General features: G+C 35.0%; 1 protein-coding gene across 2 annotated transcripts in view; it reads right to left on the bottom strand.

Moving 5' to 3' along the window:
* Nucleotides 1–2723: 2723 nt before the first annotated feature.
* Nucleotides 2724–15143, bottom strand: part of sema3fb (sema domain, immunoglobulin domain (Ig), short basic domain, secreted, (semaphorin) 3Fb) — a 90264-nt gene continuing 77844 nt past the window's right edge. For both annotated transcript variants that reach the window (XM_073825310.1, XM_073825311.1), the window contains 7 exons: nt 14667–14889; nt 12477–12565; nt 11807–11848; nt 11052–11209; nt 8084–8151; nt 7576–7709; nt 2724–6394 (listed from right to left, as the gene is read on the bottom strand). In XM_073825310.1, the coding sequence (XP_073681411.1) occupies nt 5975–6394; nt 7576–7709; nt 8084–8151; nt 11052–11209; nt 11807–11848; nt 12477–12565; nt 14667–14889 (1134 nt within the window). In that variant the 3' untranslated portion in view covers nt 2724–5974. The remainder of the gene's footprint in view (nt 6395–7575; nt 7710–8083; nt 8152–11051; nt 11210–11806; nt 11849–12476; nt 12566–14666; nt 14890–15143) is intronic.

The raw sequence follows: 15143 nt of genomic DNA, 5'->3' as shown, positions 1-15143 counted from the left end.
TTTAAAAAAAAAAATGCACAAATGCATAAAAAAATGTATTACAAATTATTCACCCTAGCAAATGTATTTATTTATTCAATTTTTTTAAACCTAAAAACATTGACACTATTCAGAGGATGGACATAATGAAAGAACACAACCAACAACAACAACAACAACAACAACAACAACAAAAAACACATGTGTGACCCTGGACCACAAATCCATTTTTTAATTTTTAAAAAAGCTGAATAAATAAGCTTTCTATTGATGTACGGTTTGTAAGGATAGAACAATATTTGGTCGAGAGACAACGATTTGAAAATCTGCAAACTTGAGGGTGCAAAACAATCAAAATATTGAGAAAATCACCTTTAAACTTGTCCAAATTAAGTATTACTAATCAAAAATTAAGTTTTGATATATTTACAGTAAGAAATTTACAAAATACCCTTGTGGAACATTAATACTTAACATCCTAATGATTTTTGGCATAAAAGAAAAATTTTATAATTTTGACCCAATGTATTTTTGGCTATTGCTACAAATATACCCATACTACATAAGACTGGTTTTGTGGTCCAGGGTCCATACACACTTGATAAAAAAATAAAATTATATAAATAATTGAAACCTATAATAGCAGTGGTCTACTTGTTTGCAGTGCATCAGCAAGCAAGCAAGCATCCAAGAGGCTTAGTAAAGCTTGCCCTCTGCTGGTTCACATCATTTAGTACACATTTGATCCGGAAAGCAAGAAAACCAAATGTTCGTTCTGCCCAATGCATCACTAAACCTCAACATTACATCACAAGAAAGTCTGAGGATGAATCTACATTTATCATCAGCATCTAAACTACTTTAAAAGATGTTTATAATGACATCAGAGTCTGTGCTGGCCTACTAATGTCCTGTCCAGACCACAAAACTTCACATTTGTGACATCCTGTACATAATTCACCCTACATTCACAATCTTCCCCTTTCATCTAGCGCCTTTTCTCAAAAACTGAAAGGCTCAGCTATAATGGCATTGCCGGTAATCACTTCCTGATAATAGGCTCTGATAATACCAGCAAGCGTCTCTCCTGACGTCCTTCAAGACTGATCAAGTTACTTAAAAGTGTTACTCCATGCTTTCATTTCTTTCCAGAGCGCTACGCTTCTAAACATCTGCTTGGGCAAAACATAATCGATAAAAGTTATTCTAAAGCTTTCATGTCAAAAGAGGTTTTGAAACAGTGAACAAAAGACTCTGTAAGCATGAATAGAGGCCCTTCCATAATAATGACAGCCTATGATGGCATGTTGAAAGGATGGCACCCCTTCCCCCTCTGAGATGGGCCGGGACGATAAGCATGTGGGTTTCTGAGCTCCATGTGTTCAGCTATTCACTCCGATAATCATCCATCACCTCGGTGGGTGAGAACAGCCAGTCACTGATACGACTGTGCCCACCACTGGCACTGAGACACCAGACGCAGGGGATGATGGGAGCTATCAGATAAGACACAGACAGAGGTTCGTCTGTTGGGGAGACGCAAGTGGGACAAAAGAGGCTAGTGATGATGGGATCTTATTCTGTCTGAATGAGATGCCCGTGATGATGCCCGCTGTGCCCAGAGAATAACAACAATGCAGTGACATGAAGAAGTGCTAGATGTTCTCACTGGGAATGATATTTAGTAACTGCAGGTCACTGAGAAAACTACACTAATGTGCTGACAAACACAAAAGACTGAATCCAGCGCTCAGTATAATTTAGTCAGAGTAGTGTTATATTTAGTTTCTGACAGGAATGAAAACAAGCCTGTGAGGGATAGAAGTACAGTGTGAACAATGGGATTTTACTGTTTAACAGCATGCCAACTGTTCAGCTGACACCATGTTTCCGAAGAAAAAAAAAAAGTTTTGAAAGTTGTGAAACTTACCCGAGTTAGGACCTTTATACTAGAGCTGTTCGATTCCGATTCCTTGGTTCTGGAATCGATGGGATTTGATTCCAAGAATCGATCCCTCAGTGTTGTTTTTGATTCTTGTTGTTTAGATTGGAATTAGGAAGCTAATTTTGCAATGACTGCAGGTTATAAACATTGTAGAAAGTAGCCTACTCATAATATAAGGCTTCATTTGTAAAAAATACGATACATTTCTGTAGCTCTGACTGATTTTAAATGATTCTGCTTTCACATGAAATTAGTCATAGCCCACAGCTCAGCAGTGGCCATGATTTATTGCATGAATAAAACAAGGCATTAAGGCGAGACACTGCAGGTCAATGGGGTAAAAAAAAAAAAAGCAATAGAACCATAAATCTCCACTTCAGTGGCACTTACACACACCAAACTTGACATTTTTATTCCTGTCTATGTCCTGAAGGTTTTTACAGAGGGATTTGTTCCTATATAATTTGCTTGATTTTATACAACATTTTATTCCTCCAAAAATGGTAAAAGTTTTTTCCGAATTGTGACGAAATGAGATACCCAAAATTCCCTCTGTAAAAAGTTTTGGCTCTAATATGTCAAATAAATTAAACAAGAATTTTGAAACCGACTTTATCCAGTGTTTAGATTTTTGTACTAGAAATGTATGCAAATTAGCACATATTTCATTAAATAATGTCTCATTTGCATATTTAAACCTAAAATTTTAGAAAACTTGTAATACAAAAAATGTTTGCAATTATCAATGTAATCAATCAACAGGGTAAGTAAGGATAAAGAAAAAAAATGAACAGTTGAGTTACTATAAAATATAGAGCTTTAATTTATTAGTTAGCAACAGCAAGAGGGGAAAGAAAATCATTTACACAATTCTCACAGTAACATCACCTGTGCATTTAGTCTCAAACCGATGACAAAATAAAAACACAAACATTTCTAAAGACACATCTTAAAAATACCAAGAAATTGTACAACCGTTTTCTCTCGATGTAAGACACTGCTTCATACTGGTTTTGGGCCGTGTGGTGCTTTGCAGGGAAAGTAACAATACCATCAGCTGTTGAGCAAACAGTTAGTCATCGTTCAAAGGTGAATAGTTGCCCTCTGTATAAGCTGCGCAGAGAAAGACCATCAGCCTTCTGTCCAACACCGACCTGACCATAAAAATAGATGAACAGAAAGAACTGCAACGTAGCTATCTTAAATTTTGTAATTACGATACCACTACATAAATCATGCACACAATGAAAAGCCAGCTTCCCAAGACCTCGAGTAGTTTAAAACTGTGATAAAATGCTCTATACAGTGTGAACACATTTTGAAAATGAATGGAGGTTTTGCCATATACCAGGATGTGTCTTTTATAATATTGTAGCCTTCACCAGTTTATCTGAATTCAGATTTAGGCAATGTGCTGAATCTCACAAAACAGTGCCAGATCATATTTCACCCTAAAACATGTGACCCTGGATGACAAAACCAGTCTTAAGTAGCGGGGGTATATATGTAGCAATAGCCAAAAATTTTTAAATTTATGATAAAATCATTAGGATATTAGTTAAAGATCATGTTCCATGACGATATTTTGTAAATTTCCTACCATAAATATATCAGAACTTAATTTTTGATTAGTATTATGCATTGCTAAGAACTTCATTTGGACAACTTCAAAGACGATTTTCTCAATATTTTGACATTTTTGCACCCTCAGATTCCAGATTTCCAAATAGTTGTATCTCGGCCAAATATCGCTCTATCCTAACAAACTATACATCAATAGAAAGCTTATTTATGAGCTTTCAGATGATATATTATCCTCAATAAAAAAAAAAAAAATTGACCCTTATGACTGGTTTTGTGGTCCAGGGTCACACATATAATTATTGCTTAAAAATAAGTCCTTGTTTTTGGTGCCTTTTAGTGTTTTGCGTTAACAATTCTCTCCTCAAATATATTATAATAGAAAAAAAAAAATCTCATTTTCAAATCGTATAAGTAATATTTAAATAATAATAGTATTTAAAGGTCCCATATCGTACACATTTCTGGAGGTTTATTTTATTTGTTGATGTCCTTAAGAATATATATTTGCGGTATAAGTGCCAAAATCCATCTCAATATATTTTTACAGCTCCTTTTTTAGGAGCTCTGTCAAAAACAGGTCGATTTTGGCCCATCTAATTAATATTCATGAGCCTCTCTTCTGATTGGCCTGTTGTTTTCTGAGTGACGCACAACCAGGCCAATCACAGGTAACTACGGTCATGTATGCTGTAAGCGTAAGCGAGCTCAGAGCAATAGAGAGAGCTACTCAACAGGATATTTTAGAATGATCATTAATGTTTTTTCTTTTACAAACACCGAATGCAGTAGGCTACATAACTGTTGCTTTAGTAAAGCCCCTTTCACAATGCGCGCTGATTCTGGAAAATTACGGGAACTGTGTGAACCAAAGCCAGAACCTAAAGGCAGTGTTGTAGTAATGATGCACGTTATCAAGCGACTCTTCACAACGAAAAATAACGTTAAGTGCAAAGTGGAATGAAGCAGCGATCATCAGACAGAGCCAGCTCCTCACTATCAGCGCTGAAGCACAGTTTGTTCAGGTTAGTTTCAGTTTAGTGAAACGTACGCGTCACATTACATCTCACATCCAAACGTCACGTCTTTATGGTTTGTGTGCAAAGCATGCACAGATTCCGGAAAACAACTGTGAATGAACCAAATTAAACAATTCCGGAACAAATCGTGGGACACATTATCCGTGTATTTACCGGAATCGCTGTGTGAAAGAGGCTGAAGTTGACGTGCCGCTGGTCTCTTATTAACGTTGTTCTGAAGCCTGTGTAATGATCGTAGCTTGACATCTATCGACTGAACAGGGTTTTCTCCACTTGTTTTCCTGTTGTTGTTGCTCAATGGAATGGATGCGTTGTTGTCTGGGGGTTTGACAAAAGGAGGGTGGGACGTTGGTTTGTGACTGAAGGCGGTGACTTGAGTCGATCGGACGTCACATCGTTACGGAAGTCACAGCGGCTCGTGAAAATGAACAGCTACTTTAAGCAGGCTGTGTGCAGTTTACTGTGGATTGACTGTTTTGAAACTCATATGGTAGTTAGATAGCCCCTAGACCTTAGTTATCATGAAAAAAGCCAGGAAATTTTGATTTTGACGATATGGGACCTTTAAGTCTAAATTTTAGTGTAATAAAATAAAATAAAATAAAAATAGGGGGGGAATTTATTTTTTGGAAAATGGGTGAAATATGACCTGGATATCACAATGCAAGTTGTTTTGTGCTTTTAGTCTTTTCAAAAGTGGCATAAAAAACAATAAAAGCTTACTAAGAGCCCTCAGCAGCTGTTTTACATGAGTCAAAACTTGATCTAGTCCAGTCACAAAAACAATTGTGCCATAAAACTTGATTTCCTTGAACATTTGTGCAATGAAACAGATGTGTTGTGCATATAGAGTGACATTCGGAAGACAATATGAGCTGGTGTATCATTGTAACCAATGAGGGACCAGAATGCACTTAGGGGGTGGGACTAGTGGTGAGGAGCATCATGATGTCAGCATCTCCTGCCCCGCCTTTTTTCCAAATGTCTTTCCGTGTGAAGAGTCCAGTGGGGGAGGATTCGTCCCCAGTCGCTCTTTGTTTACTCATCTCAGTTCAACATAGTTCATAGTCTATGAGTTTATGTCAATATATACGAGTCGTCAATGCCCGGAAGATGGAAATTGGAGATTTGTTTCGCTTGCAGTTGTGACAATAAAAATAATATTACAATAATATTTGCCCGTTAGGTACTTATACACAAAGAGCATTCATTTTTCTATTTAAGTACAAAGAAATCCACAGAATGGTACTATATACAACCTACAATAAATACTGTGTATGATATCATCTTTATGTGTTAAAAGGGAATTCCATTTGTTGCTTGCAAAGTTCGGTTTCACTTGATGGAAGTTTTTCTCTCACTTTTTTTTTCCTCCAGGTTTTCCTTTTTTAGAAGTCTTTCCTATAGGACCATGAGGATAGAAACCCCCTCATGTCTCCTCTTCGTCCCCGTGATGTCTGCGATTCCGTGGTTTCTTCTGTTCCTTCAGCTCTTTGAGGTCTTTGGCCTTGATGACCCCCGTCAGCGGGTCTCCGTACTGCCAATAGTCCTGGCAGTACTGGTTTATGAGGCCCATCTCAGGCTGACTGAGGATGGTCAGAAGGTCTTTGTATTGTCCGGCGCTGGGGGTCCAGGCGCTGGACTGGAGCGGGGAAGCTGCCGGACGGCCCGTTTCCACTAGGATGTTGTTGACCGCCTGGTTGGTCAAGACCACCAGCTGAAGTTTAACCAAGGTGTGCTTGAAGTTCTTCTCTGTGGCTGTGCAGACGTAGATGCCGGAGTCCGAGGACTGGAGGGAACGCAGTAGTAAGCCTTGATCTGTCTTCAACACACGGCCATCAGTGCGGACCTGAAGAAACATACACAAATAGTCATGATTAAAAAAGATGAATTCTGAATGTATCATTGTTTATTTATTTATTACAGTTGCACTGATATAAAAAATATGGTTGGTTGAAACCGATAATCATTCATTATTTTTATGATAGTACAATTACATAAAAATGATGTAAATATTCTATATAAATTACATACATTTTATTATAAATATTAGAAATTATGTACATTTTATTTTATAAATATAGAAGTGATATACATTTTAGGTAATTACTGTATATTATATTTTGTAATAATTCAATGTAATTATATTATAATTTTATGATACGATAATTAAACTTATATTATACTATATTAGAAATATAATTTATTAAATTATAAATTAAATTTAATTATAATTAATACATTTTTTTTAATTTTTACTACATACTATAATTATATTATTTAAATATTAACAAAAAATATATGTAAAAAATATTTACAAAATATATTTGAAAATTATATTTTAGCTGTAATATATTATATAATTTTTTGTAATATATATATATATAAATACACACACACATACAGTTACATAAAAATTCTTTGTAAATATACTATATATAAATATTATTTTATATATAATTGTAATTATACATTTATTTTAATTTATACTACATACTATAATAATATATAAATATGAACAAAAATATGTATAAATATTAACAAAAAATATATGTAAAATTATTGCAATAATTCGTTGCCCAACACTAAATTTTCAATTATTAATTTAATTCTATAATTGTAATTAATAATTTAGATTTTTTTTTACTATACTATAAGTATGCTGTATATAAATATAAAAAATGTAAAATTATATTTAATTTGTAAAATAATTATTATTGGAAATCCATTATAATTACATTATATAATTAAATTAAATGTATTTTTTTTTTTTTTACATGTAATTATAGTACATATCTTGTTATTTTTTATTTATTTAATTAAAAAATGTTAATTGCAAAAAAAAAAAAAAAACTATTTTTTAAAATAATCTCTCATATTATAGGCATCCAGCATCTGTCTAAAAAAGATCATACATATATATTAAAAAAAAAGAAAAGCAAATATTCAAGATCATCCCATTCTGATCACTGGCATATTGTGCATCTATACCATTTACTTATGCTTGCATATGTACATGTGTGTCCTCACCTCTCTCCTCCTATCGCTGTTGTCTCTGTGAAGGTGCCATTTGATGGCGGCGTGTGGCGATCTGGCCTGGCACTCCAAAAACGTGCTGCTGCCCTCCACCCCGTACTGCACCGTCTCTAGCGTGTTCTTATTGGCTGGACAACAAGAACAACACGTCATTTCTCATAGACATCAAGACAACACTTAAGTGAGAATGAGAGCTAGCCATGAACTATTAAGACAGAGCCAGTAGGATGTGAGCGTCGTGTCAGTCAAACTGCAGTTATGTAAATAAACTCAGCACTACAACAATTCAGATCAGAGCAGAATGAGGCTTTCTGTTAACAGCACATTATGGTTGTATAAAGAAAACACGACTGTATTTTACATGTACGCTTAATTTATTTAAACAAATTTCATGAATGAAAATGAATAAAACTGAATTCATGAACTGATTGTGTTGATAAACGTGTCACGACATGATCAAGTATTAGCAAATAAAAAATAAAGTCAGACTAAGAGAGCTTACTGTTGGAATTATATCCTCTGCATTGCCGTATGGGATTCCCGTATTTCACATCCTGTCGCCGACTGCGTCTGAAAGGAAGCCAATATGACAAGATAAGAAATTTATTTCCATCTGTAACTGAGTAAGCCTATATACTTTATGGGAAACGTTTAGTAGACAGCTCATCTGATTACGTTATTCCAATTCTAAGTTTCAACACACTACACTAGGGCTTTTTCAGCCTGAGGTAAATCACTCTGTGTGTACAACCATGCTAAAGATATGACGCTCAGCCAGGAAGAACGCTGGCAGCCTGAACACATAATCTGTGTGTAAAGTTCAGTAGAGGAGAAAAGTTCAATCCGTCTCTCAGGGAGAGATCTTTTTGCAGTTTTTGGGAAAACCCATTCCTGTTTTACAATAAGAATACACGTGCTTTACTAAATAAGATCCATACGGACACCTGTTTCTCTCAAACACTTTGAGATAAATTAAAATTTGTGTTTCTATCAGACGCTTTTAAATTAAAACTTTGATCTCCCCTGAAATTGCCCAACATGACTAATGCATCTGCATTAAAGCAAAAGATCTTCAGTTCTTGCATCATCTAATGAACAACATTTACAGAAACTTGGAGGCTGTGACTGTAAATGAGGATCAAATCCTCATAAACGCACATGACTGAAATGTGATCTTTGATGTGTGGGAGTTTTGGATTTATATTTGTTTACTGAGGATCTCATTAATGTGTGTTTCATTATTTCCTATCAATGTTAATAAAAAGATCCAAATAAAGAAATTGTGCAGATTATTAAGAAGTAATGGAAAGAAAAGGGGAATGAGCTCAGGAACTGGATTCACATCTGCATTTCTTTGTTTCTAGAAAACATGGACTATTTTACATGACTTTTTAAAACTAAATGTGATCACTACAATACTTTCCACAGCTGAATGTGGCAGAATCTGCAAAATGTTAATGATTTTACCAAAATAAGAGGGATCATACAAAATGCATGTTATTTTTTTATTTAGTACTGACCTGAATAAGATATTTCACATAAAAGATGTTTACATATAGTATGAATTTATAAAAATGACCCTGTTCAAAAGTTTACATACGCTTGATTCTTAATACTGTGTTGCTGCTTGGATGAGTCCCTTGTTTGTCCCGAACACTTAAACTATAAATTGTAAACAAATTTTTTTTTTGTTTTTTTCAGCATTTTTGTGTATTTGAACTAGTGGTGGGCCGTTATCGGCGTTAACGTGCTGCGTTAACGTCAAACTCTTATCGCGCGATAAAAAAAATATCGCCGTTAATCTATTCTCAAATTTGGGTTGGGAGCTGGGTCTAAACTACGCAAACTATGATGACTTTCACCTTGATAGTTTAACGCGGATGTATACCGAAGACTGTAGAATATGGTTGCGCGTTTAAGTCTCCTCCGCCAAAACACAGACGGGATCGCGTCGTCCTCCATTCATAAAAACCGAATCTACTATAGCGAAATGCCACGTAAATTCGTCGTTTTTTGGATTCATAAATCAAATGTTGGTCAGTCACTTAATTCAAATCGCGATATGGACTAGTGTATGTGAAAACTGAAATGCAAAAAGACCGTTTTAATATGAATCCGATATGTTCCGTTTGCCTAGCTGTATGTATGCATTGCGGAGACGAGCTTTTACTACACGCATACTGAAACACACGTGACGCTCCCGGTAATTTTTGGCATTTTCATCTCACATGAACAGATAAACTCAATCTCTCAAACTGCTGTGTGTGTCACTTTTACCGTTTCATTTGAGAAAACTAGCATCATATCATACTGTATGACACAGAAACTTCACGGCAACCTGTCAAAATAAAAGTACGGTGTAACATGTAATGGGTTGGTAGGTGTTGACGTTAAAAAAAAACACAATCTAATAGGGAGAAAAAATAATTGCATTGTTAGTTAGTTAGTAAACACAAGTACATCTAATTGAACAATTTATTTTCATCAACAAATTATCATAGAACAGCTTTATGAGCTTTATGATCCATTCTCAAAGACTTTAAGTCATTATTTGGGTAGCACACATATTCTGAATGCCTTCAGCAGAATTCAAATTAGCCATTTTAATCTAGATTAATCTAGATTAATTCCAAGATTTAATCTAGATTAAAAAAATTAATCTATGCCCACCCCTAATTTGAACCCTTTCCAACTGTCTTTTTACACTGAGGACAACTGAGGGACTCATATGCAACTATTACAGAAGGTTCAAACGCTCACTGATGCTACAGAAGAAAACACGATACATTAAGCGCCAGGGGTGTAAACTTTTGAAAATAATAAAGATCTGTACATTTTTCTTATTTTGCCTAAATATAATATTTTTTTTCATTAAGTACTGCTCTTCAGAAGCTACAGAAGATACTTACATGTTTCCCAGAAAACAAAATAAGTTCAATTTACCCTGATCTTCAAATTCAAAAAGTTGCATTAAGTTGCCCCCTGGCTCTTAATGAATTGTGTTTCCTTCTGAAGCATCAGTGAGTGTTTGAACCTTCTGTAATAGTTGCATATGAGTCCCTCAGTTGTCCTTAGTGTGACAAGATGGATCTCAAAATCAGACAGTTATTGTTGGAAAGGGTTCAAATACACAAAAATGCTGGAAAACCAAAGAATTTGTGGGACCTGTAGGATTTTTCTGAAGAACAGCAGGCAGTTTAACAGTTCAGGACTAACAAGTGACTCTTGAACAACTATCACTAAACAAAAAACACAGCTGTGGATTATTCAGGTAACAACACAGTATTAAAAATCAAGTGTTATTTTTATAAATTCAACTATTATTTTCTCTTGTGGACTATATGTAAACGTCTTTTATGTGAAATATCTTATTCAAGTCAGGACAAAATAAAAACAACAACATGCATTTTGTATTATCCATCTTATTTTGGTAAAATAACAAACATTTTAAAGTGCTTTGGCATATTTACCTCTTCTGTGAGGCAGAGTACCGAGAACAGGAATTGCCATCCCAGGCACAATAAGGGTCCCGTGCCAAACAGCAGTCTGCACAGGCTTCGCCGTAGACATCACACCTGTGCAGGGCCAGATGAGTCACACCAACCTCTGAAGCCACATACAGTTGTTGCTGCAGGAAAATAAAAACACGTTATGCAGAGTGACTAGGGTTCCAAAAAATATCCAAACGTTTCCCAAAAATGTTCAACCGTTTTCAAAAGTCCTAAAACGTCAAGGTACATCATTTTCTACCTACATTTAAAACCCTACTGTCTCAAGGTCTTCGATGCAGACATGTCTATGCAGGTTTTGGACTGCAAATGTAAGCCTGTTCGGATAATGGAGCTTTTTTTCTTTCCTCCAGCGTTTAGACACTTGACATTTCTGTGTTTAGGATCAGCTGTTTTAAATCAGCTTTTCTGGGAGAGCTAGGGTTTAAATTACAGCCTAGTAATGATGTCATGCCACATCTGCCAACAATCGCAGTCATGATGAAAGAATAAAACACAATTGAAATGTAACATTTTATCTCCATACATCTGTAAAATTGTTATCCCCATATGAAAGCGGCTTACGGATTGCAGAGACAGATAGCAGATGCATGTCTAGCTTAAGTGGGTTTATTGTTATCCTCCTTCATAGGGTTTGGGTACTTCTCCAATATTTTATATAAAACATCAATGTTTGTGAAGCATGTTATCAGGTTTAGTATATAGCAAATTCTTACCCGTTTTGAAGAAATCTTCATAGTTGTGATAGCAGTAGGGACCTGAAAGGAAAAGATATAAAATTGTTATTGTGCATGACTTCTAAATAAAAATCGCATTAACAAACTATGAAGTATAATTTAATGTAGAGTCAGTCGGCCATTTTCACAAAGATAAAGCGAATTCGGAATAAAGTGAATATTTCTATACCTTCTATTAATGAAAATGACTTTCCACAAAAATATGAAGCAGCACAACTGTTTTCAACATTGATAATAAATGCTTCTTGAGCAGCAGATCATCATATTAGAATGATTTCTGAAGAATCATGTGACACCGAAGACTGGAGTAATGATGCTGAAAATTCAGCTTTACATCACAGGAATTTGAAAATGTATTAAAATAGAAAGTTGTTGTTTAAAATTGTAATAATATTTAACAATATTAGTGTTTCTATTGTGTTTTTGATCAAATAAATGCAGCCTTGGTGAGCATTAAGCACATTTAAAAACAAAAATCTAACTGATATAATGAATTTAACTGGATTAGACAGAAATACAAAAAATGAAACAAGCATAGACAGGATACAAATGGTCAAATATACAGTTTGGCGGCCAGTATCTAAAAATATTTGATCATATAAACCTCATGTTTGACTATAGTATTAAGAAGTCAGGCCACAGATCTCACCTTAAAGACCTCCACTTCCTCCAGCACTAGTTCCTCTGTCTGCAGGTCATCTCTGGGCAGGACAATCACCTTCTGTACTGTACCTCTGTCTGTAAACCAAAGAAAAGACAGATTATTCACTGAGCCAAACACTGGTTTTATAATTAAAAACTACTTATACTGACTCTGAGTGCACTTCTTTGTTACAGTCCTAAAACATTCAAAGCACCATAACATTGTCTATTCCATTTTCCAATGCTTTTGTCTTTGCATCTTATGCCCTGATAAAATCATGATTATTATCTTACACTAAGTACAGAAACACTCAAGTTATTCTTTCTTTCCATCCCATCTACCATGTAGTCTCTTCACGCTTTCCATACACCATCCGTTCCTTTTAAAATCCATCTTTTGTCTTTTGTTTTCACGGCACTCTCATCTTTCAGCTCGGCTGTAATCTGTCAGGCTCCGTCTCTACTGGAAAGCTAAGGTATTTCAGCGGCAAACGCTTGTTTGATTTAAGCGTGCCCATTGCATTCCTCCATGCACGTCACTGGAGATTTATTGCAACCGGAGCAATACATCTAACCTGGGCTTTGAATGCAGGCACGTCGGCAGCCAGGGACGTTCCTGTGAGTGCTTGTAGGTGCAATGGGCCACGCAGAGTTGATTTAAAAACCCATTAGCCTCTCAGACTCACAAAGCAAGAATAGCAGACATAAAGGCATAACCTACAGCATGACGAGACCAAAAGAATGATGTCATTCGGACTCTTTCAGGTTAAAAGAAAGTTTGAAAAGGAGACGAGAGAAAGTTAGGCAGATCAGCTGTTGTAGGTTGATGGATGTTTATAAAGTGACCCTCCAGCCTTAAGGTGCTGCATTCAAAGTTTATATATCAAGAACAGAAAGATTGAAACATAAAACCCTTTTTAGTGTTTAACATCCATCTAAGTAGAGTCACAAGCTTTCACCTCCTATTATAAATGTACAGTACACTGACAGGGAATGAAACTATTTTTTTCTTTTATCCTGCAGCAGTTTCAGTCTCAATAATTGTTTAGCAGAAGGTAAGGTGACTCCTATAGAGTACTTTATCAGTGTTATAATGCCAAAAAAAGTACAAAACTTAAAAAAAAAGCAATTGGGACAGTGTAACTAAGCTAAAATACATTTGCATGCCTAAGCAAAATAAACTAAAGATGCTCAGAAATGAATTTGATTAATCCAAAAAATACTAAAGCTAAAATTCCACTACCAGTCAAAAGTTTTTGAACAGTAAGTTTTTAAAGGAAGTCTCTTCTGCTCACCAAGCCTGCATTTATTTGATCCGAAGTACGTCAAAATGAAAGTAACATTTAGAAATATTTTTACTATTTATAATAACTTATCTATTTGAATACATTTTAAAACGTAATTTAATCTTGTGATTTCAAAGCTGAATTTTTAGCATCAATACTCCAGTCACATAATCCTTCAGAAATCGAATTCTAACATTCTAATATTCTAAATTGCTGCTTAAAAAAAACATTAGTATTATTATTATGTTGAAAACAGCTGAGTAGAATTTTTTCAGGTTTCTTTGATGAATACAAAGTTCAGAAGAATAGCATTTTTAAAAAATAGAAATCTTTTGTAACATCAACTTTCTATCCATTAACAAATCCTGAAAAAAACTGACTCAGCTGTTTTAAGTGTTGATAATAATAATAACATGTGTTTCTTGAACAGCAAATCAGCATATTAGAATGATTTCTGTAAAGGATCAAGTGACACTGAAGACTGATGCTGAAATGTTTGCTTTGATCACAGGAGTGAATTACATTTTAAAATACATTCAAATAACAAAACTGTTAATTTAAATGATAAAAATATCTCTAAATTGTTCTGTTTTGCTGTACTTTTGATGAAATAAATGCAGAAGAGACATTAAAAATCTTACAGTTCAAAAACTTTTGACTGGTAGTGTAAAACTAACAATACTTTTAAACATTTATTATATAACTATAAAAATAAGTTCTGAAAAGACAAACTGAACATAATATAAATAAAAACTGAATTAAAAATAAACTACACTAACCCTGTTCTATACAACATTTCTTATTTGAAGTTATGTATATTTAATTGTGCATGTTATATTGCACGTAACAGGGTAAATTACCATGAAAAAAAAATCTGAATATATAAAAAACAAGCTAGTTTCCGAACTCACCTGTACCCAGGAAGAGCACTTCATAGTTGCCGTCGGCTGCAGTCACCTGGTCCACAGTGATAGTGGTGAACTCATAATCCACGTTGGTCCTGACCACCAGGGGGCGCTTGTGCACCGGATACACAGAGTTGTACATGGTGGGATGGTTCCGCATGAAGTTGATGACCTCGTCAGGATAGTCTTTCGTGGACTTCATGTTAGGGGTAAAAGTCCCACCAGGACACTAGAATAAATTGTTGAAGGGACCAAGTTTAGCCAATGAGATTTGTGCATTCTCCTAATATACTGTAGTAGCACTCAAGGCTGACTTCCAAATGGTCAGACCTAGATTTATAATTTGTCCTTTGAGCTTGGTTTCAACCTTGCTGAAGTTCAAACCTCTTGTTTAACCTTCAACAGCAGGTCTAGATTAATATTTCTACACCAATGTGCCAATAACTAATCTAATTATTGGCATTTGGTTCATAAGAGGGTGAA

This window comes from Garra rufa, chromosome 20 (assembly GCF_049309525.1).
Source record: "Garra rufa chromosome 20, GarRuf1.0, whole genome shotgun sequence".
Taxonomy (NCBI): domain Eukaryota; kingdom Metazoa; phylum Chordata; class Actinopteri; order Cypriniformes; family Cyprinidae; genus Garra; species Garra rufa.
This window is presented reverse-complemented; position numbering and strand designations above follow the sequence as displayed.